Raw genomic sequence first — 23,809 nt, 5'->3', positions numbered from 1 at the left:
TCACTCTCTGGGGTTATTTCCAGTCAGCTTTTAAAATTACCTCTGATGTTGATCTCTGGAACAGCATCACAAACAACCCCAGAATGCCTAAGAACACGCTAGACTAGAGGCAAACCACTCCAGACCCAAGAGCAGTGGAACCGTTGGACTCTTAATGGAATGGTTGGGACATTTGTTCTGTGAACTTATCTGTCAAACTTCTGGTACACAAGTAGCTTACATAATTTGGAACTCATAATCACGTTTTCAAATACATCAAAAGTATATAAAAAAGGAGGAAGGGAAGCTCTGCTAATGTACACAATAGTAGATTTTGGTAGACACAAGGTGCTCTTTGGTAAACGAAGTTTAAAAACTCCTACGGGTTTTTCCTGCATGAAGTACACCCTGACTAAGGTCATGCAACCAAAACGTGTCAGAGTTGGTTTCCATTCCATACAAATATAGGCATTTTAATGAATTATATGAAGAGTGCCTTGGTCCTCCTTTCTTTTTGATACATAAAAATTATATTTCACAAACCCCTGCAGGGTGGTCTATTGGCAAATGTTTTGGTTTAGTTCTCTTTTTGCTCTTGCTCTCTTTCTTTCGGCTTCAACACCTGTTGTCTATATTGGGCTTTTACAGTAGAAGTGGCCCAAGGCCCAGTTTACCATTAGTGTGCACGCTCTTCCTCCTGAACAGCACTGCATTTTACTCTCATGTTTTGATTCATTCTTTTTTCCAACTAGTCTTTTTTTTGTCTTCAGCCTTTTCTCATTGTTGAGAAGCACTTCATAGTTTCCCTTTGTATTGCTTGGATTTGTTTTAGACTGTGACCTTTTGTACTTTTGATTGCTTGAAATCAAATATTTGTCCTCAGAGGCCTTCCGATCGCCTTTTATATCGCCGATGACAGTCCTGAAGCCTTTTCCAAACAAGTCATACTGGCTGCTCAAATGATTTAATAGCTTTGTGTCACAGGATTTTCTCATTTGACCTCGGTCTAAAACCTGTCTAACTCCCTAGCCACTTTTACATAGTGGAAAAACCTTTTGACTGTTTCTAAATAAGAACAATTAAAATGAAGTTACTTCTTTGTCCCTCATCACGCCCAACTGGCATCTCCAAATAGAAGCCTCTGTTCAGAGTACAGGCTCCAGTAAACCAATCAGCAAGCCACGTCTGCCACCCTAGGGCCATGTCAACACCACGGAGTAGGACACATCAACAGGTGAAGGAGGTGTGTCCTCCACTTCGATCAGAACACAAGACAGGGAGGGAGGGAGCTGCAGACAGACATGCTAGCTACCCTCCTCTTTTTGTGTTGCCGTCGGCTACACATGTAGAAAATGGCTGCTGCAGTTACAGCAGAAAGATTCCATTACTAATCTCTACCTGTAAAACAAGGGTCTTTCTTTCAGATGATCTGCTCCACCACATAGACAAAAACAGACTTTTAAGATACATACATGAATGTAAAGAGCTCCAGGCCAAATACGTTTTGCACCTACACTATGTATACAAAAGTATGTGGACACTCCTTCAAATGAGTGGATTTGGCTATTTCAGCCACACCCATTGCTGACAGGTATATAAAATCGAACACAAAGCCATGCAATCTCCATAGACAAACATTGGCTGTATTTGCACTCACTGTATATAGACTTTTTGTTTTATTTTGTTCTAATGTATTATTGACTGTATGTTTTGTTTATTCCATGTGTAACTCTGTGTTGTTGTATGTGTCGAATTGCTACGCTTTATCTTGGCCAGGTCGCAGTTGCAAATGAGAACTTGTTCTCAACTAGCCTACCTGGTTAAATAAAGGTGAAAAAAATAAAAATGGCCCATACCGAAAAGCTCAGTGACTTTCAACAGGGCACCGTCATTGGATGCCACCTTTCCAACAAGTCTGTTCATAACATTTCTGCTCTGCTAGAGCTGCCCCGGTCAACAGTAAGTGCTGTTATTGTGAAGTGGAATTGGTAGGCCTCACTAGCTCACAGAACGGGACCGCCGTGCTAAAGCCAGTAGCGAGTTCAAATCGTCTGTCATTGGTTGCAACACACAATACCGAGTTCCAAACTGCCTCTGGAAGCAATTTCAGCACAATAACTGTTAGTCGGGAGCTTCATGAAATGGGTTTCCATGGCCGAGTAGCCGCACACAAGCCTAAGATCACCACGTGCAATGCCAAGCGTCTACGAGCAGGTGTCCACATACTTTTGATCATGTGGTGTATACAAGATGAACCATAGGATGGCTGGGGGTTTTCTGTCCTCAGGCAGTTGGTTCTAAGCACAGCTGTATGTTAAACAGTGCTAGCGTACACGGTGCAAGAGCTTTCCCGTTGGTTCTAAGCATAGCTTTATGTTAAAGTAAGTGCTGCAGTGTTAGCCTATATGGTTTTCATACTATATTCCCCTGTATTGTGCCTCTCCTCCTCTAACCGCTTGTCATCAGCCAGCTGACTGGCATTCAGCACTGAAGGATGTGTGCAGTCTGTCCAAAGTCAACAGTCGTGTCCACATATGCCCACTGTACGTCATTGAACATGCAAAGCTAGCTAGCTAGCCGCTACATAGATAACAATTGGTAGCTCCGGACCACGTCGTGTGTATTTGGGAATTATTATTATTTTTTTGCGTGTGACTGAGTAAACTATGCATTCTTCTTACCCATGACATCTATGTTTCCCACATGCATTTTCCATCTTCAGTGTTTATTTCTATATGAAAAGATCCTGCCACTGAAGGAGAGAGATGGGTTATTTGGACTAGTCAGTACCTTTCTGTCCCCCTATCTGTTATTCCTGCTGCATGTGATAAGGTGGATATGATGTGGACCTGTGAGGAAAACAACAGACGGTAGGCAGACAGCTCCAGCAGTACAGTGCTTTGGACCGGCCCACGGGTAACCTAGAAATAAGGAAACAGGAAACATAGTCATCCTCCAATCTTACCTTCTTCCTCTCTTGCTCTGTGCAGCTGGCTGTCACACTGGACCATGCGCTGGTTGAAGCGGAATGACAGGAAGTCACGTGTTTACACCGGGTCCTTCAATATAACAGACCTGTCAGAGAACTGCACACAGCCTGGTTGTAACTCCAGGCTGGGGGCTCCATACATTTGAAGAGTTCTTAGTATAAAGAGGTCTCTAAAAAATAAAATAATTTGTTATAATACACACCGATGCAAGAAGACACACACACACACACACACTTGTGCAATACACTGTAATTAAATAAGGCAGGGTAATTATTGTTTTAGCAGGGTTTGTTTTTATGTATTCAGTCGAGTATTCCGCCCTACATTATGGGTTGATAGTGCTATAACAAAACACAGCCTCTTCCTACCGTAATAAACAGGTGCTGATGCCTACCTCTCCTATACTACTGTGTTGGTTTCTCCTCTGGTTTAGAATAGGGATGGGGGGGGGATCGATACAGTAGAGCAGTGCTTCCACTGGAAAATGTGTTAGCTGTGGGGGGCAGTTAGTGGTAGTGTGGGGGGGGGGTTTAAAAATATGTATAAGTACTGAAAAGCTTGGTTCTGGTGACTTTTTAAAATGAAAAACTCAAATAAACCACCTAAAAATATCATTTCCACCCCCAGAAATGAGCTCAATAACGTATCAGTAAAATTATTATAGTATACAGTCTGCAATTTAAGGTTGAGTGTTGCAGCTATCTAAAGAAACACAACAGAGAACTTTCTGAAATAAAAAAGTTTATCTTGACAAAATGACCAGAGGAACATTTGACTGAACATGAATTAGAGCCCACTAATTCATGTTTATCACAAAAGGAGAACGTTGGAAATGTCTTTTCAGGTTCTGACAAAAACCTCGTTCTGACAGCCTTTGTCAGAGCACTTTATTCTTCTGGGCTTTTGGAAAAAGATTTCCAACGCCCTCCTGTAATTGTGGGTGGGGGGGTTGATGGAGAGCCGGCTGGATGCTCTCCCTGCAGTCTGTTCCTCAAGTCTGTTTTGATCTGCAATAACAGGGAGAGGGACAGAGAGAGACGATCTACTTTCACATTTAAATGTTCATTGTTTCATTGCAAATGTTTCATTGCAGAGAAGTCCCTCTCACAATTAACAGAATACACTGGTATAGTCAGGAGTAGTCTGCCCCCACTCATCAAACTGCGAGGCCAGCTTTAACATTGCCGTCAGCTGGTCCAACCCCTAAAATACAGGTGTTTCAACCCCTGAACTACAGGTGTTTATCCTCTCACTAGAGAACGCAGCCTGAGGTCCCAACACACCCCAGAATCTCCAGGGGTTGGAACCTCCGGTCTCGGCTGTCCTGGAGCCCAACAAGAAGACCTAATTAGTTAATCCAACACACATGATGTAACATTGGTTCCATCACAGCATTTGAAAACACACCTCCTCTCTGAACCAAGACCAGAACTGCTCCCTGGTCTTGGTCGTCTCCACCTGGTCTCTCTCTCCTCCGCCTCCTTGATGTTGAATGCTCCCAGACCCATTGGGTCGAGGTCCTGGTGGAGTTGGCTCAGAAATAAACACATAATCCTGTAGACTAGTACAGACTAAATATGCACCATTTTTTTTTAGCCCTTAGCTAGCTAACGTTAGTCAAAAAAACAAGCTAACGTACCTTTCTTGCAATTTCTCATGCAGGAGCACTCTGAGGTGATTCAAGTGAATTGTGTTTCGCGCCGCAGAGCGCCTGTATCGAGCACTGGCCACAGGCACGCTGTGTTTCTTGGGTTGCAGGCTGCCTGCCACAGCTCACATAGCTAAATAACCTTCAGAACTGTTGAACCCAGAATGGATGATCTATTTACTAAGAAAAGAGAATGTGCATTACAGAACTTTATTGAAACTATGTTTGGTAGAAATATATTATGTTACTTTTAGTGTAGCAGGAATGATTCTGCCGTGGCGCAGCGCCACACTTAAATGAACTCAGAGGAAACACAGTTGAGTATCGCAATATAATCTTTGCCGATTGCATTTAGGAAATGCAAAAAATAAAACCCATCCTTTTTTTTTTAGCTAGCGCTAGTCGGTTATAACGACAAGTTATCCTCCATCTTCTTTTGAAATGTTTTAAAGAGTGTGCCAACATGTTTTGAGCACTTTTATCCCTGACACGGATTTCCTCACATTCTCTCTTCCTCATGTTCGAAACATCGAATCACAATCAAATCGCAGTACTGAATTGCAATACATATACAGTATAATCGCAATACATTTCGTATCAGCACCTATGTATTGTGATAATATCGTATCATGAGGTCCCTGGCATTTCCCAGCCCTAGTTTAGAGAGTCGGTCATTTCCTTTGCCATTCTGCTGCAAGCTCTAAAGATGTAAACTGAGTTAAACCAATCCAAGTATGTGGCTCAAATGTACAGTATGACTGTATTTCCATCTGTCTTGTCTTCTTCCAGGGTGAGTGTCTTCTGACGGTGCAGCTTGGTGATGAAGATCATTTGGAGGATGAGGAGGGTGTAGAGTTCTACCTGCTGTTTGCTGGCACCAACCAGAGGCACCTGACCAGCACCTTGAGGATTAGCCATGTCACCCTGCAGGCCGTGTGCCCAGGTAAGTCCCACAATGCACCGCAGGGCGTAAAGGTCCCAAACATTCCATTGAACAGGCCAATGGAAAGTACAGGAGTACTGCCACACTGCAGGCCATCTGTCTCCACAACACTTCGAGTCGTATTGTATCCGTTGCCACACTGTACACCACACATGGCTGCTCAAGCTCACGCTATCCCACACACCCGCAGGCCAATGACTTACCATACCACCAGGAGTCCTGGGAATATGGCCGGCATTTTTCCAGATTGAAACTAGACTAATAATTCACTCTGAGACAGTCAAACACACACTGCACTTATGGCTAGAGACCTTTAATTGCTGTTGATGTTCGGAGACATTCCATCTTAATGTAACGGATGTCGGAAGTGGAGGAAAACCTGACAAGGCTTTAGAGAAGTAAACACCGATATATTCAGCTCCTGAAAGCCTTGCCCCGAGTGTGTGTGTGCATATTGACCCTAGGTACCTGTATAAGGACATGCATTTCCACTCCTTTCCCTTAGTATTAAACAGAATGGAATAACTCAATCCTTATCTCTAAAATCCCTTTTCCCAAAGTAGTAAACACACCATAGCCTAATAAATACCCCCACAAGCCTTGCTGTCATCAGTCAGCCTTACAGTGTGTGTCCGCGTGCCAATCCAGTAAACCATTCCCCCCCCCCCAATGTCGGGATGCCTTATCTAGCCCATCTACAATTCGCTTCATCCCTGCTGTCGCAGCGCTAAATTAGGTAGAACTGGATGTGCTGCACTGTTTAAAACATTCCCTCTGTGAGGTTTAGTGGCTACGATGTCATCTACATAATATAAAATGACCTCACAGCGTAGCTACGGTACATTTCTTCGTCCTGTGGACAGAGCCACAGCAGCAGCAACCGTGTCGTTGGCCTGTTGATATACACAAAACTCCACGGCTCAGTGCGGTGCCAGACAATCAGGGAAGACACGGCGTGAAAGTGAAATAAACGTCTGTGTGCTCTGACAGATGGGCGGCTAGTTGACGGAGAGAGTCCTAGTGAGGCCGGAGGAGGGGAGAACAGAGCGGGGTGGAAGATTCCAGTGGAATGGCTCCAAGTGCGTCCCAAATGGCACCCTATTCTCTATTTACAGCGGTGCACTACTTTTTTACCACGGCCCACGGTATCGGCAGTATCGTGCTGTTTGGGACAATCTGACTGTAACACATGCCACTGTGCAGCAGCAGCTCCTTGGCACAGCCTGTGTAATCAATCCAGTGTAAGAACACTTTAAAGGATTTTGGCCAGTGCACCAAGACCTTCAAATGAAGAAGAGCTTCAGAAAGCTCTGTCATCCTCCTCAGGTTCTGTCTCGCTCACAGAGCTCTGCCGCCGCCGGTGGTCCCAGCTCTTGTTATCGTGAAACTGATGGTTGCTAGGACGTTTTTATCAACAGGATTAAACCCCACGGGACAGTCAGACGAGAGATGAGGTTTTAAACAGCATTCTGGTGCTGGACGGTGGTACTGGTTGTGTGTTTGTCTGTGTGGCAGAGCTGTTTGGATGAACCAAATCTTTTATAGTTGCATGCACGCTCACGCGCACACATACACGCGCCCACACACACCACTCTTCATGGGCAAATAGAGACATTTTACATGGGTTTTCAGCTAATGATGTGTGCTTTTTGCTTACACTGCGATGGGACGAGCCTCTTGGCAGCTGACACAGGAATGTCGTCTTTGTTTATGACTGCTTCTCTTCTACATCTACACCACTCTCCCAGTCCTTGGAAATACATTGTTCACAATGTGAGAACTTTGCTCCATAATTATATCTGTCTCAGTCTGGTCATTGGTAGTAAACCATGTTTTCATCCACGGGGTGTTTGTCTAGGCAGCCTTAACCAGAAGATGTCCGAGAGATAAATCCCAAATATATTTTTGTCCGACAGAAAAGTTGTTTTTATATTTAACCCCGGCTTCAGTTATCACCCTGATCACCAGGTCCGTGTAGAAACATGGCTGACATGTGGCATATTGATGATGTCGTGATGGCTCGGATTTATCTGTGTTTGTGTTGTGTGTATGGACGTCAGCAGAGCCATGAATAGGAGTGGGTGGGCCTCCTGAATGTTTGCGTGCTGTCCCCCCGGTCCCCTCAGACCTGTGTCATGACTAATATGAGCTGTCAATAAAAATATGGCTCTCACATGGCCTTTTGCTGTGGAGTCCATTCATTTTCAGAACAGGGAGGGACATAGTAAAGGAACAGAACAGTACATCATGTCACTAGGCCATATCTTCACCCTTTACACTCGTGGGAATTGGCAGGAATGGATAGGGCTCCATGGAAATGTTTCTTACAGAAGAAATATGAAAAGCATAACCATGATAGCAATTGAACGTTTTGGGGGAAATGATTAGACCAAAGTTGAGGACACAACAGGTCACCTGACAAGACTGGATCCAAACATTACACTGTTGATTTTACATTTACTGTACATGTCGCCACATTCTGAAAATACTCTGGATACATTCAGTACCATGATACGACTATTCCTGGGAAATGTGGGGTCAGCTAAGCATAAGACCAAGAAATGCTAAGGGTTTGAGTGAGAGGACTAACCGGTGTCACCACGTGGCCACACAGGCGCACACCTCTCCAAAGTGTGCACGGTTCCTGAGTCATTTCAACGCACTTTTGTGACTCAAAATAGAGTCTTCAACGACAGTATAAGGTGCTACAGTACAGTGCCTTGCGAAAGTATTCGGCCCCCTTGAACTCTGCGACCTTTTGCCACATTTCAGGCTTCAAACATAAAGATATAAAACTGTATTTTTTTTGTGAAGAATCAACAACAAGTGGGACACAATCATGAAGTGGAACGACATTTATTGGATATTTCAAACTTTTTTAACAAATCAAAAACTGAAAAATTGGGCGTGCAAAATGATTCAGCCCCTTTACTTTCAGTGCAGCAAACTCTCTCCAGAAGTTCAGTGAGGATCTCTGAATGATCCAATGTTGACCTAAATAACTAATGATGATAAATACAATCCACCTGTGTGTAATCAAGTCTCCGTATAAATCACCTGCACTGTGATAGTGTCAGAGGTCCGTTAAAAGCGCAGAGAGCATCATGAAGAACAAGGAACACACCAGGCAGGTCCGAGATACTGTTGTGAAGAAGTTTAAAGCCGGATTTGGATCCAAAAAGATTTCTCAAGCTTTAAACATCCCAAGGAGCACTGTGCAAGCGATAATATTGAAATGGAAGGAGTATCAGACCACTGCAAATCTACCAAGACCTGGCCGTCCCTCTAAACTTTCAGCTCATACAAGGAGAAGACTGATCAGAGATTCAGCCAAGAGGCCCATGATCACTCTGGATGAACTGCAGAGATCTATAGCTGACGTGGGAGACTCTGTCCATAGGACAACAATCAGTCGTATATTGCACAAATCTGGCCTTTATGGAAGAGTGGCAAGAAGAAAGCCATTTCTTAAAGATATCCATACAAAGTGTTGTTTAAAGTTTGCCACAAGCCACCTGGGAGACACACCAAACATGTGGAAGAAGGTGCTCTGGTCAGATGAAACCAAAATTGAACTTTTTGGCAACAATGCAAAACGTTATGTTTGGCGTAAAAGCAACACAGCTCATCACAATGAACACACCATCCCCACTGTCAAACATGGTGGTGGCAGCATCATGGTTTGGGCCTGCTTTTCTTCAGCAGGGACAGGGAAGATGGTTAAAATTCATGGGAAGATGGATGGAGCCAAATACAGGACCATTCTGGAAGAAAACCTGATGGTGTATGCAAAAGACCTGAGACTGGGACAGAGATTTGTCTTCCAACAAGACAATGATCCAAAACATAAAGCAAAATCTACAATGGAATGGTTCAAAAACAAACATATCCAGGTGTTAGAATGGCCAAGTCCAAGTCCAGACCTGAATCCAATCGAGAATCTGTGGAAAGAACTGAAAACTGCTGTTCACAAATGCTCTCCATCCAACCTCACTGAGCTCGAGCTGTTTTGCAAGGAGGAATGGGAAAAAATTCTCGGTGTGCAAAACTGATAGAGACATACCCCAAGCGACTTACAGCTGTAATCGCAGCAAAAGGTGGCGCTACAAAGTATTAACTTAAGGGGGCTGAATCATTTTGCACGGACAATTTTTCAGTTTTTGATTTGTTAAAAAAGTTTGAAATATCCAATAAATGTCGTTCCACTTCATGATTGTGTCCCACTTGTTGTTGATTCTTCACAAAAAATACAGTTTTATATCTTTATGTTTGAAGCCTGAAATGTGGCAAAAGGTCGCAAAGTTCAAGGGGGCCGAATACTTTCGCAAGGCACTGTATATACTTCAACTACAGTATATTTTGTAGCTCTCCTAGCTGTGCCGTTGAGGAACGAGAGCAAGCACACTTGTCACTGTTTTGTTTGGAACACAGCCCTGCATCACACAATCACTGTTGTTTACACAATCCCCCAAGAAACGTCCCATTATAAATGTTCTATTGCCAACATGACTAGCTAAGTTCTAATATACGATATTACAGTGTTAGGCCTTCACAGGGCAATTCAGAGAAACAGATCGTACTGTTGGGGCGCATGGAAAGGAATGGTGTACATTCAGGTGGTTGTTTTCTTCGCAGGAGACAAACATAGGCTCATTATGTTCAGGACAACCCCGGGTATGACGCCATGTCATCTTGTAACTGTACATCACACACTGATCATAAATGTCGACACTGCATACGACATGGGTTTTATGATATGGAAATGTGAAGTGTATGACATCAAAGCAGTATGTATTATAATCCTCACCATCTCATCTTTCAGAATACATCGAGTGCTCTTAATTTACAGCATTTCCCTTCACTCAGACAACAAAACATTTGCAAAAGTTGCCCAATTACAAGGAGGGATTTTCAAGCCGTATATGGGTACGAGGGTGAAGGGCGAGACACTTTTCATAGATGCGAACACGTTTTGATGGTTATCCCCCGTTTGTGACACCTGTAGCTAGTGGATATTCCTCTGATTGTGAGAATAGCATATTTACCTGTTGGTTCACAGGCTTCTACAATAATACACCTTTAAATATAATTAAAATGGCCTGTTTAAAGGTCCACTGGGAGGGAGGGTAGATTCATGTTTGTCCACTCTGAAAACTGTTGACACCAGCCAAGTTATTTGGGCAAGCTAAGGCTCAACTGAGCTATAAAGGCTGATACACGCTGTAAACTCACACTGTAAACTCACGCTGTAAACTCACACTGTAAACTCACGCTGGAAACTCACACTGTAATCTCACGCTGTAATCTCACGCTGTAAACTCACACTGTAAACTCACACTGTAATCTCACACTGTAAACTCACGCTGTAATCCCACGCTGTAAACTCACGCTGTAAACTCACGCTGTAAACTCACGCTGGAAACTCACGCTGTAAACTCACGCTGTAAACCCACGCTGTAATCTCACGCTGTAATCTCACGCTGTAAACTCACGCTGTAAACTCACGCTGTAATCTCACGCTGTAAACTCACGCTGTAAACTCACGCTGTAATCTCACGCTGTAAACTCACGCTGTAAACTCATGCTGTAAACTCACGCTGTAATCTCACACTGTAAACTCACGCTGTAAACTCACACTGTAATCTCACGCTGTAAACTCACACTGTAAACTCACACTGTAATCTCACACTGTAAACTCACACTGTAAACTCACGCTGTAATCTCACGCTGTAAACTCACGCTGTAAACTCACGCTGTAAACTCACGCTGTAATCTCACGCTGTAAACTCACGCTGTAAACTCACGCTGTAAACTCACGCTGTAAACTCACACTGTAAACTCACGCTGTAAACTCACGCTGTAAACTCACGCTGTAAACTCACGCTGTAAACTCACGCTGTAAACTCACGCTGTAAACTCACGCTGTAAACTCACGCTGTAAACTCACGCTGTAAACTCACGCTGTAATCTCACGCTGTAAACTCACGCTGTAATCTCACGCTGTAAACTCACGCTGGAAACTCACGCTGTAAACTCACGCTGTAAACTCACACTGTAAACTCACGCTGTAAACTTACGCTGTAAACTCACGCTGTAAACTTACGCTGTAAACTTACGCTGTAAACTCACGCTGTAAACTCACACTGTAAACTCACGCTGTAAACTTACGCTGTAAACTCACACTGTAAACTCACGCTGGAAACTCACGCTGTAAACTCACGCTGTAAACTCACGCTGTAAACTCACGCTGGAAACTTACGCTGTAAACTCACACTGTAAACTCACGCTGGAAACTCACGCTGGAAACTCACGCTGTAAAGTATTTTGGCATGTCTGAAGCATGTGTCTGTACAGGAACAGACAGGGCCTTTTTATGTAAGAAGTAAACTAACCCCTTCTCTTCCGTCTCTTTCCAAGCCCATGACTGCTCTGAGTCAGTGCAGGTCACGCTGTGCTCGGCGCGGCCCGGCGGCTGCGTGGACCCCGTGGCTGAGGAGCGCTTCCAGTTCGTCCAGGACCTGGCCTTCGACATGGCCCAGTTCCTGGTGAGCGCTGCGGGGCAGGCCGACGGCCTGGAGGGGGCGCTGCTGCTGGACGAGTGCCAGATCCCGCTGCAGGAGTGTGAACGGCTGGACGACAGCCTCTCCCTGGCCCTTAGACACCTGGCCCTGCCCCAGGGGTGGAGCGTCCTGGGTACACACGTGGGCACACCACCAGGTACCAACCTGGACAACAGCATAGGTGAGTAGGGATGGGGTCTCCGCTTTGTGTGTCACCGTGGACCTATTTTTGAGTGCTTCTCACGGTGAGGTCTGCTTTAATCCCTCTTAATGTGCCTGTAGATTTCATACAGTATGTGCTGCCGTGTTCGGTTCACGCCTCAGTGAGGTAATTAAGTAGACAGAGAAATATTTGTTCCCTTCCCCCCGAACTGAGAGATGATTTGGCCGGGTTCCCGTTCTACTGAATGAGTAGTGGAGCGCGCCCACCGGGTGGTTCACTAACGATACTTCAGCTCCGCCTCCCGGGCATGCATAAAATCTGCTCCAGCCACTCACGTCCACCGGAGAAAGAGCCGGTCGTGGTAACGAACAATCAGAGGTCACTTTGTTGCCTTGTGGGTTTTTTTGGAGGGGGGGCTCTGACATTTCAATCCCACTGCAGTGATTCTGTTAATTGGCACACAGGAATCCTGACAGTGAGAGGAGTGAGAGTCTGACCAGAGAGGACTGCCCTAGTGAGGAGAGGAAGTGCTCTGAGAGAGGGAGGTTGCCATCATGCCCCAGTGTCCCCTGGGATAGCTCCAGTCCTCCCTCCTGATGTTCTTGGCTGGGCTCTCCGGCTGAGTTTAGATCCACTTTATTTCCTCCTCCATGTTTCTGTTTTCTGCTCCTATTGGGTCGTCATAAGTCAGGAAAGCAATGTCAGATATGCTAAAAACAAACATTCCCACCCAATGAAGAAGTGGGCAGTAACCAACAGTGTTTATTTGGTCTATTAACCAGAGCCTGGGACTTGTTCTGGAGCTCAAAGGGGATTGTTGGGATACATGTCGGGGGCTCTGGTCACAGCTGACTGATGCTTGTTACATTTGGAGCCTGTACGCCTGTTCTTGTCAGTAGAGTGTTAGTGTGCTTTCTCCTCTTTTTCTCCCCCCCCTCTCTCGCTCTACCTCTCTCTCTCTCGCTCTCACACTTTCTCTCACTCTCCCTCTCACACTTTCTCTCTCTCTCACTCCCTCTCTCTCACTTTCTCTCTCACTTTCTCCCTCTCTCTCTACCTCTCTCTCTACCCCTCTCTCTCGCTCTCTCGCTCTCTCTCTGCACCGGGAATTAAAGACTGTATGAATTAAGTTCCATACAGTCACTTGAAAGATCGGTTGGAATGTATGGCCCTATAGAGCCATTTAATAGTACAGGACCCAACATGAAAACTATAGGCTCCTGCAGGTCATTTGGAACACCAAATTGAGTGTTGTTGAAACATACGGTCTCATTCCAACTCATTGAAATCTAGAGCCCACATGCTTTTTATGCATGTCTGCGTCGAGGCGTCTACTGTCTTTGTATTTTGCTTTGACTGATGACAGATTGTCATACTAACAGAATGTGTTTAAAGCTTTAATGTTAGTTACACATCGTGCATGCTGTCAGAATGTGGAGGATGGAGGCCATGCTGAGCCACGGACGGCTGTTATGGCTAGCAGATGTCCTGTTGTGATGTTACCATGTGCCTCTGTCAGGCATAGATAAGAGGAACACAAAAAATGCTGAGAGCTTAAAGACTGAGAGTGCCCCTCCTCCAGGCTTTCATTTTTTTTTTTATCCCATCAGCCTCTTTAAAGGACTACTTGATCTTGGCCTCTCAGTGAAAGATATATCCTATTAAACCTTTTGGGATCTGTAGTATCTGAATGACGTCTGTCCCTTTTTGCTCAGGGATTGAGCTTGTAAGAGCTCAGTGATTTGGCAGAGATATCTGCCCAGCAACAATGTACAGAACTAGCCAACAATGTACAGAACTAGCCAACAATGTACAGAACTAGCCAACAATGTATGGTGACCTAGAAACACCTGTCAGATTGACTGGCTTATATGTTTCAGGTGGTTCTGGGCCTGACGTGCACTCAGACAAAAGCACTGCAGTCCTTTATGAGGTGGGACATGTGACTCTGCCTATTTCCTCTGTGCTTTGCCGGAGTTCCACTGTGACCTGAGGCCCCTGATAATATTTGATTCCAAAACTCTCTGATGTTTGAAAAAAAAAAAAGGGGGGGGGGTCTGTTAGAATAGATGATCCTGCAGCCAGGTTAAATTCCTCTCCCCAACGGTTGAGTGGGCCAGCTGTGTAATGCCTTCTCCAGCTCTGGCATTTCCTGAAGCTGGTCCCGGGTACCTGGACGACAGGCGGTGAGCCCTGGAACTAGCGGGCCTTAGGTCCAGAGGCTCTCTCTCTCTACTGGCACTGCCCGGCCCCAGTGCCCAGCCCCAGTGCCCAGCCCCAGCCAACAACTCATTCTGGTTGAAATAAAGCACAGAGGGCCATTATTATCATGAAAAAATGCAGTAAAACTCCTAAAGGCATATTTTATCCCTTGCCACATCGACTGCCAACACTCTAAATGCCAACAGAGGATCTGCTAGCATTCCAGAGCTTCGCGTAGCAGTTATACTGAGGGTTTGTGGGAGAGAAGCAGCCATGAGAATCCAGCGCTGGTGGAAAATCTGATTTGTTAGGGTCTCTCCCTCCTCCTGTAAGTGGCTGGAGTGAATACGCTGAGTCCTACCATAGAATGTGGCTGACGGAGAGGAAATGGCGGCCCATGCTCATATTGTCTCCGTGTTTCTGCAAATCAGTGACTGAACTGAGTCTAGTAGAGGTCAGGACAAGGGTTGATTTTCCTTTTCACATTGGATAGTTTCCCATCAATGTTACAAACCAGCTAACCTGCCATTTGTTTTGTATTGTATTGAGTATGTCTGTCCGTGTGATGCAATAGAGTACGTGTTTCACAGCATTTCACAGGAAAATGAGACAAGAAAACCTTCTACTCTGGTCTGCTCTGATGTGCAAGAGTAATTCAAATGATCTACTTCAAACGTAGACTCCTGGTATCAGACCTGGTGCAAACGGTGTTAAATTAGTACCCTCAGCTCCGCTACGACCTAATCCCCAACTCCTCAGCACCGGATTACGTTTCTAGTAGGACTCCTTTTTGTGCAACACCTCTTTTTATGGGGGCTCCAAATTGGTTTGTTGAATTCCCAGTGGGCCGTTGAAACCAGGGCAGTCTCTTTCCCAGACTCTCATTAACCAAAGTAGAACAATCCTCCCACTGTGTGTCCTCGTACTGCTGGGATAGTAATGGCGACCGCCCGGTCGACGAGGCTCTGTGCTCTCAGAATAGAGCCACCTGTACCATCCTAATACACCATTGTGAGTAGTCTTGCGTTGGGAGAAAGTCTCCATATGACATAATTACCCTGAAATGTGACTGTAGCTGTATGGTTTGTAGTAAAAGACACACCTCCGTGTCAGGCCTTCCGGCTGGTTCAGTGTGTATTGAAGCAGAGGCTCAACAGTCTGACCAGTGAGAGGGGAAAAGGGGCGGGGTTATTAGACACATGACTCAGACAGGACGGTGGGTCACACAGGTTAGGAGGGCGGGACTCTGACAGGGCTATCACTTCAGGCTTATAGCAAAGGTGGGAGGAGTTAGGGAGAGGGGAGAGAGGGAGGCGCTCGGCCCGTGCATGTCTGAAAATGCACTTAGGGATTTACACGTGAACATACTGCACTGCCAAACAGGTTACTGATCACACAGTGGCAGAGTAAACACGTTGGCTATTAAGCAGAAGCTGGAGTTGTTGGATGCCTGCTGGCAGCACATCGTTGCATGTGTGTCGTGTTCTAGAGAGAGGACTGGAACTGTTGACCGTCGCTGAGCCCAGTGTAACTCTCCCTCCCTGTGTGTCCCGTTCAGCTGAGCCCGGGCCACACGAGACCCTCCTACACTTTGCGGCTCGGCGCGGTCTGCGGAAGGTGGCCTTGTTTCTGCTCCAGCAGCCGGGAGGCAGAGAGGCTCTCAGACTGCCCAACAAGCAGGGCTCCACACCAGTCAGCGTGGCAGAGAAGAGGGGCCACGACCAGCTACAGCAGCTCTTCACTGGGTAAGTACTCACCTGTGTCCCATCCTATATACTTCACACAGGGCCTAAATATGAACAACCTTTACTACAGTAGTGATAACCTTCAGATACACGATTGCTATGCTTCTATAGGAGTAAGCCAGCCAGCCAGTCATTTCTACTACCTCAGGTACGTGTGAAAGAAAAGCAGAACCTGTTAAAGAAACCGTGTCTTCATAATATATTCTGCTGTTTTCAGAATGTTGTCTGTGAATGAAATGCACAACCCTCTCCACAGCATTTAGTTGCTCTCAAGTCGTTAGGTAGCTCTTCGTCGCCCTGTTCGTTAACACATACTTTTGCATTCCTACAGATGAATAGGCAAGAATTTCAAGCGAGCTCATTAGGATCCACACGAGGGAGAGGTGTCTTTATGTAACCGTGGGAATGGGAACAGCTCTGGTTAGTTAGGAGCTGGGGATGTTGAAATGTGTTTGGAGTGTTTGGGGAACACAGAGACAAGCAGACAGACCAAGGATGAACTCTGCAGCTTCGCTCCGAACTGCTGCTGTCAGCACAGAGTCCAACGCTATTTGCACTTTAAGTACGTCAAGCCAGACCAGTATTTGGTCGTCTTTGTGGGACAAAAATCACAAAATGTACCTAGCTGGCGCCTCATGATGGCATACATTTGAGGTCCGTCTTTTTAATTTGTACTGTTTTAGAATCAGGAGGGGATGTTAACGTGTTGGACGACAGCTCGTACGCTACTCTGTGTTCTCACAGGCTGTACCAGCTGTATGGGATTGGTTACATGTGCTCACACATCTGAGCTATAAAATAACACAAGAAAAAAAATCGCCTAGCCAACATTTTGGTTTCAAAACTAGACCAATGTTAACTCGGCAGCCCCAGTAGGTTACATCCCCCAAACACAGATGACAGATTTACCACTGAAAAAATTGTAGTGAAGATGGTGGGAAACAGTAGTTTCATGGAACTACTATAGAAACTGCATTTCCAGTTTATCTGATAGAGATAATTTGCTCCCAGCCACAGCCTCAACGAGCACCTCACCAAACCAGTTTGATTACCTGCTTTTACCATCAGTGTCGTCCGTGACACAGTGCTGATCTGTTCTCCAGCTGAGCACATATGGTTGACCTCATTACAGAGTTCACCAGAGGTCACTTATCTCTCTCTATGACATTGAGGTTCAGATGTCACCTAGTCCCAGACAGGGACATGCTGGACCTGCGTGGACCAGTAGAGACTGGGTCATAGGGACACTCTCAGACCCCAACACCGCATGGTGTCTCTCTATCTGCGGCACACAGACTGCTTTGCTGTCCCCTGGGTCAACGGTCTCTGTCGGATCTCTTTCGACCTGGTTTGGTGGAGGCTGTGAAACCCAATCACCATAGGAGAGCGAGAGAGAGCAGCACTAGCGGGAGCTCCTCAGAGGCACTGTGTGTGTTACAGAGGAGAACAAAGCAACTGTTTTCACTAGACTAGACCAGGGATTTCTCCGTACCCACTCTTCCTGCGCTTCCTCGTCTGCATGTAACAGTTACACCAGTCACATAGACACCAACCCATGTTCATCTCTCTGGTGTTGCTTGGTGTCGTTGGGGAGGCTGTTGTTCGGTGTTGTTTTCGGGAGAGTTGTGGAAAGATTCCTGAAATGAGTTAAGCTGGGAGTGGAGAGATTGAGTCACCTGGCTTCTGACGTTAAATGCTCTGAGACAGGATTAGTTCAGGTCAGGGACATCCGGCTGTTTATTTGGCACAGGAGAACAGTTAGGTGTCATGGCTGAATCCCAACAGCATAGTTGTGTACATTCCACCCGCTGGCTGTAGGAATAAGCTGGTTAGGTCATATACCATTAACAAAGGAATAAAAAAGCCAACGTTTACAGTACAGTCGTCTTCATGGCAACTGTGTGTTGTTAAAAGCTCTCTCACCCTAGTCCTGGCTGCATTCGGGTTCCCTACTCAGGTCCCACAACGTGGCTCTGTTGTGTTCTTCCCCCGTGCCGTGTCCTGCCTTTCATTCCCCGGTGAATGATGTTAGGGGGTTGCCATGGAGACCCATTCAGCCCTGTGCTGGCACCAAGCGCCAAGAGGCAGGTGAGAACAGCCTCTGATCTCATCGCTCCTGCAGACCAAGGCTCAAATACTATTTCCAACCATTGAGTTTTTGCTGTAGCCTGCTTGGAGTGGGATATGGAGCAGGGTTTTGGAACTATTCTATTGGTCCGTTAAGCCGGGCAAGCTCAATCAAGCATGGAATAAAGTATTGGAAATGATTTCAAATAGTATTTGAACCCAGGTCTGCACTCCTGACACCAGGGGCTGGAATCTTACTAATCCAATCCATTTACTGAATGACTCCCTCATGCCCTTTGTTTCCATCAGATTGTTTTGGTTTTGTGTCCTTCTCACCGGAGCTTACCAGTGGTGACATCATCACTCCTGAGTCGATTAGAGTCAGTTCCACTCATTGTGAGAGAGTAGAACAGATGACTCAACCCAGGCAGAGAGAGACTTGCACCCAGAGTCCGCAGGACAATACACTACTAAAGCCCCTCCCAGGATTTAGCCATTACAAGAGGCGTTTAGAATAGGTCCATGCAGAAAACGTCATTTTAGCACAGCTATGTTTGATCTCTTTTCTTTGTTTTTTGTTCCTCTTTGTAACTCAGTAGAACTGGTTTCACTGGTGGAGGAGATTAGAAAGGGAGAAGTGGCGTTTACTTTTTCAATTCCACCGATATCATAGAACAATTAATTAAATACCAGTTCTGTGATTGAGATAGAAGTAGCAATGAAGCTGACCAGTTTTGGTGGTGAGGTCGGCGGTGGAATGGTGAAAGGTTTATCTCCCTGGGAATGAACCTGTGGGTCACAATAGCTGTTATAATATGGGCGTAGGTAGTGCTGCTGAATGCTGAGTCAGTGCTGAGTGCCTTGGCTACCTCCGCTCTGACCAGGTGTGTTCTGTTTGTGTTGAGCAGGGTTGAGACCTCGCCGGACACCCGGATAAAGGCAGAGGAGAGGCAGTGTTACCCAGGAGGCCGAGCGCTGCAGCACCACCCTAGACTGAACACCTACACCCTGACGGTGGACACGGTGCCAGGGAAAACTCCGCCCAGCCTGCAGGGAGAGGTGGAGGAGCTACAGAAACTCATCCGCTCACACAGAGACAACAAGGTGAGCTATAGAACTCTGCATTTAACTCCGTCTGCGTTCAACTCTGTCTGCTGTCTCATTTTGTTGCTTTGAACTATGACTTACTTGCCGTGTTCTCATACACTAAGTCATCTCAGAACCCAGAATCAAATCTTCTGGCTAGCTAGCCAGCCTATTGTAAGTTACCTGTGGGTTTTTGTTTGCTCTGAACATTTTGTGCATGTCTTATCTTGACTCGAAGTGAAGATCCCTGTGTGTAATGTGTGATGTATAATGTGTGTAATTGACGTTTAATTAATGAGACAATTATTCACCCTGCGTTTCTGTTTGTACTGTAGGAAGATCATGTGTTCCAGCAGCAGTCACCAGACGAGCTAAACAGTACAGCAGGAACCGGCGGCATCAGCAACACGTCAGTGCACACAGCTTTACACCCCCAACAGAGCCATGCCCACCTCGCGGGAGGGGCGTGGCCTTGTCCGAACGGCCAGCCAGAGGAAGGGGAGGCGGGCCCCGCTCAGGCAGCAGTAAAGGACTCTGTGAAGGCGTTAGATAAAAGAAGTGAAGCTGCAGCACAGCGGCGGAAGAGGGAGGGTGAGACTCCAGCTGTCAGCACACCGTCCTGTGGAAACCAGCAGGAGGAAGCTGATAGGGAGAGGACAGGCGTAATCACTGCCAGGCAGAGCAGCAAGGCAGGGCGTCGTAAAAGGAACAAGGAAGAGAGAGAGAAGAGGCGAGCAGAGACTGAGACGGGCAAGAAGGCTGCTGCTTTTCCGACGACGGTTACGCCAGCCATGGGCCACGCACAGTCCCTGGAACACCCGGAATACCCGGAAGACAAGCATTGGCCCCTGGAGACTGGGGAGAGGAGTACAGTCAACAGCAGTAGCAGCTGTGGGGACACGATGGCTCAAAAGACTATGGAAAGGCAGGGGGAGCCTGACAACATCGAGGAGATCGATTGTAGAGCACCCTGGGCTCAGATAGAGGCTGGGGTTCCCGTGGAGAACGGGCAGCATGACGGACATGGCGGCGAGGTGGAGGTGGAGTACGCGGAAGCCGCCTCTGAATGTACTCTGCAGACAATGACAGGAGCTGTGAGCCGCCATCAGGCACAGGCTGCACAGTCACAAGACCCCGAACAAAGACAGGAAATCACCACAGCGCTGACGAGTTATTCTGAGGAGCAGGATTTGGCCAATAACAGCAGCCGGGGGTCTGAGACTGAAAGAGTTGGTGATTGTGGCGGTACACACGAGAGAAAGAGAGAGGCAGGAAACCCCGGCCAACAGACTAACGGTAGCACTGAGTCAGCCAGCAGCCGAAGTGGAGAGACTGACACAAACAGCATGAAGCAGAGCCCCAGTATGACAGAGGGAGAAAGCGAGAGCAGCCGTTCACACGGACCCAGTAGCGTTACAGCACCAGAGCCCAGTGAGCAGGTCCTGGATCAGACGGCGGAGGGCACAGTGGAGGTAGTGGTACCACCACCACAGCATAACCAGGACGGTGCCCACAGCCAGGGCCACGAGGCTGGGCAGGAATGGGAGGAACAGGCGTCCACTGACTCAGCCAGAAGGACAACTGAGGATGGAGAGAGATCGAGCGTAGAGAAGTGGACCATGGGGCCACAGCACTCTGATGATGTCACAGACCTCAAACCCTCTCGTGAGGAGGAGGAACTCGTCCAGTCGGATAGTTGCTCCGCGGACAAACTGTCTGAAGAGGGGACAGTCACAGGAGAGGAGACCCCTGCAAAGAAGAAGGTGTCTATACAGTGGGCATCGTTAGAAGAGGCAGACTCTCTGCCTTGCAGGGAGGAGATAGCAGCCACAGCTGTAGCAGTGGTGACCATAGCAGTAGCAGCTGCTGTAGCAAACATAGAACAATGCCACTCCAATTCAATGCTGGAGGCAAGCCGTGTACCGGAGGCTGTTGACAACCATAGTGAGCATCAGACTGGACCCAAAGACACTGCACCAAGATCAGGGGTCACTGTTTCTGAGCCCACTGAGACCCTTACCTTGGATGGGGGTCCTATTGTCTCACCTGGGGAGTTACAGGGGGATGTGATGGACAAGAACCCCTCAAAGGGAGAGGATGAGCCTCATCTTCTACAAGGAGAGGAGAGCAGTGACCTATCTGAAGCCAGACCTGGGAATGAGAATGAGGTGGAGGCCAGACTAGCAGGCCTGAGTCTGACCCAGGGAGAGAGTGTAGAAGCCAGCAGAGAGTGTGGAGACTCCTACCCTCAGACAGACATGTTGTTACATGATGAAAGGGCTGTGGACAGACAGAGCGATGAGGTCATCACATCCTCCTCCACTATCTCCCCAGAGAGATCCTCAGAGCTGACACATCAGGAGGCTATTCCAGAGAGACCGGCCACACCTGCAGATTTACATACAGCCAGTGACTCTGACAGTGGTACGGCCCAGAGTCCAGAGCTGACTTCCCTCTCGGAGCTAGACAGTGAAACAGGCCCGGGTGAGGAGAAGCACAGCTTCTCAGTGGAAGTAGACGGTGGATTGTCCTTGGGCCTGCAGTCCCCAGACACACTGGCCAGCCTGGATGGAGTGAGTGAGAGAATGCTGGATACTAAAGTGGAGTGTTCTGAAGCTTTGAGACCACTTGACAAGTCTGTGAAAGGTAAGGCCACACAATGAGAAAACAATGATAACTGTCCCTTTTCATGGCTTGATGTTGCTATGCTTTTGCTTTGCTCACCTATAGATTCATTAATGCAGATGAATAAGAATAAACCATTTATTTGAAACATTTCAATCAAGGATTCATAAGTAAGCATTTCACAGTAAGGTCTATAGACCTGTTGTATTTGGCGTAAGTGACAAATACAATTTGAGTTGATGAGTTAGTAGAGCTGGGACGAGAAGATGAAAATGACAGACATGGACACTGCCTTCTTCCTACCGAAGCATTTTGCTTATGTCAAGGGTTTTCGCTACGCAGGGCTCCTGTGGATTGTTCTACAACCATTATTTGGTCAACGGTAATAGCTATGCATTATGTCGACTCATGCATTCAAAGTATCTGCCCCAGTTCTGCTGCCGGCTGCTGTGTGAGTGAGCCACCCTCAGCGCTCAGAGGAGGGGAGAAGCTCCAAGCATATGACCGTTACTTAAAATGCAATTGCGGGAAAAATACCGTTTTCAAAAGCAGCTACTGTTCTAGTTTTTTCCCCCCACAATGAAATTGGTTAGGGGATTGTGGATCTGTCTCCGTCCGTTAGTACTTTAGCATGTTTGTACGTTAGCCACAGACAACATCTCAAAGAACACAGGGCCGATTTTGTTCAAATTTAGATGAATGACGCGTCGTGCCATAGAGAGCCGGCATTTACAAAACCATACTGCTTGGCCCAAGGGGGGCACTGCATTATTCGTGGGGATGACAGGTTTACTGTTGTTGATTTATCATTATCGCCAAAGAATTGTCAATTTATCAATTTTTTTGTTCATATTGTCCAGCTGCAGTAGTTAGTACAAGCTCAAATTCAAGTAAATTTGGGTCATGAGGAAAATCTGAAGCTCACTTTTCATGTACATAAACCCTTTACTATATATCCCCTACTTTATATCCCAGCTGCTAAATTCAGGCCTGGTGTGCATTTTTGACATCTTTCTTAACTGCACCGTCCTTTCTGTGTGAGTACACTGTCTTATGACTCTGAGCATGTGACCATTTAGTTCAGCTATGCCTGAGCTTTTACCGTTGCTAAAAGGGGATAGGCTGTCATTTGTCATGGCATTCTGTGGAGGTTGAACCACAGAATATTTACCTCAGAACAGGAAGTAGATTATATTAAAATTTAACTTTTAACGCATTTTATCAGCTACACCATGTAAATTGTAGAATGCTTGATTTTCAGGAGAAACATTTTATGAGACTCTGGCTAGGCTTGGGCAGTATCCAGATTGTCATACCTTCATACAGACCTTGTGCCATACCGGGATATTCTGTAATACCAGCAGTGAACACCAGGGGTGCTATTTTCAAACAACAGTTAGCATCTGTAATCCGAAGGTTAGCAATGCTAATAAGTACATATGAAATTACATAGAGGATGCTAACTAAATGCTAACGGGCGCAATGTGAACATTTTATACAGTCTCTGACCTAAACTATTTGCAGGACAGACTTCCCAACTCATAAAGTTTTACAATGAGCACAGAAATGCTACTCGCAGTTTACTCCAAGCACAAGACAAATATTAGACAACAAGGCTCTTGATCCAGGAGGGGCTTTTCTGCTGTTAGGATTTTGGAAGAAGCTAACCAACCACTTAGCAAGATAGCTAACTAGATACTAAATAAGCAAACAAAATGCACAACTGCAGAAAATGTAGCACATTTTAACCCGTTAACTTAATAGTTATAAGATGTCTAGCTGGCAAACATTTAGTTGTGAA

At 46.3% G+C, this 23,809-nt stretch overlaps 1 protein-coding gene across 8 annotated transcripts in view; it reads left to right on the top strand.

The window, feature by feature from the left end:
- LOC135509495 (A-kinase anchor protein 13-like) overlaps positions 1–23,809 on the top strand; it is a 106,004-nt gene that overhangs the window by 31,245 nt on the left and 50,950 nt on the right. For all 8 annotated transcript variants that reach the window (XM_064930215.1, XM_064930213.1, XM_064930214.1 and 5 more), the window contains exons 3-7: positions 5,407–5,560; positions 11,978–12,301; positions 16,044–16,230; positions 19,206–19,401; positions 19,719–22,029. In XM_064930215.1, the coding sequence (XP_064786287.1) occupies positions 5,407–5,560; positions 11,978–12,301; positions 16,044–16,230; positions 19,206–19,401; positions 19,719–22,029 (3,172 nt within the window). The remainder of the gene's footprint in view (positions 1–5,406; positions 5,561–11,977; positions 12,302–16,043; positions 16,231–19,205; positions 19,402–19,718; positions 22,030–23,809) is intronic.

Source organism: Oncorhynchus masou, chromosome 22 (assembly GCF_036934945.1).
Source record: "Oncorhynchus masou masou isolate Uvic2021 chromosome 22, UVic_Omas_1.1, whole genome shotgun sequence".
Lineage (NCBI taxonomy): Eukaryota > Metazoa > Chordata > Actinopteri > Salmoniformes > Salmonidae > Oncorhynchus > Oncorhynchus masou.
This window is presented reverse-complemented; position numbering and strand designations above follow the sequence as displayed.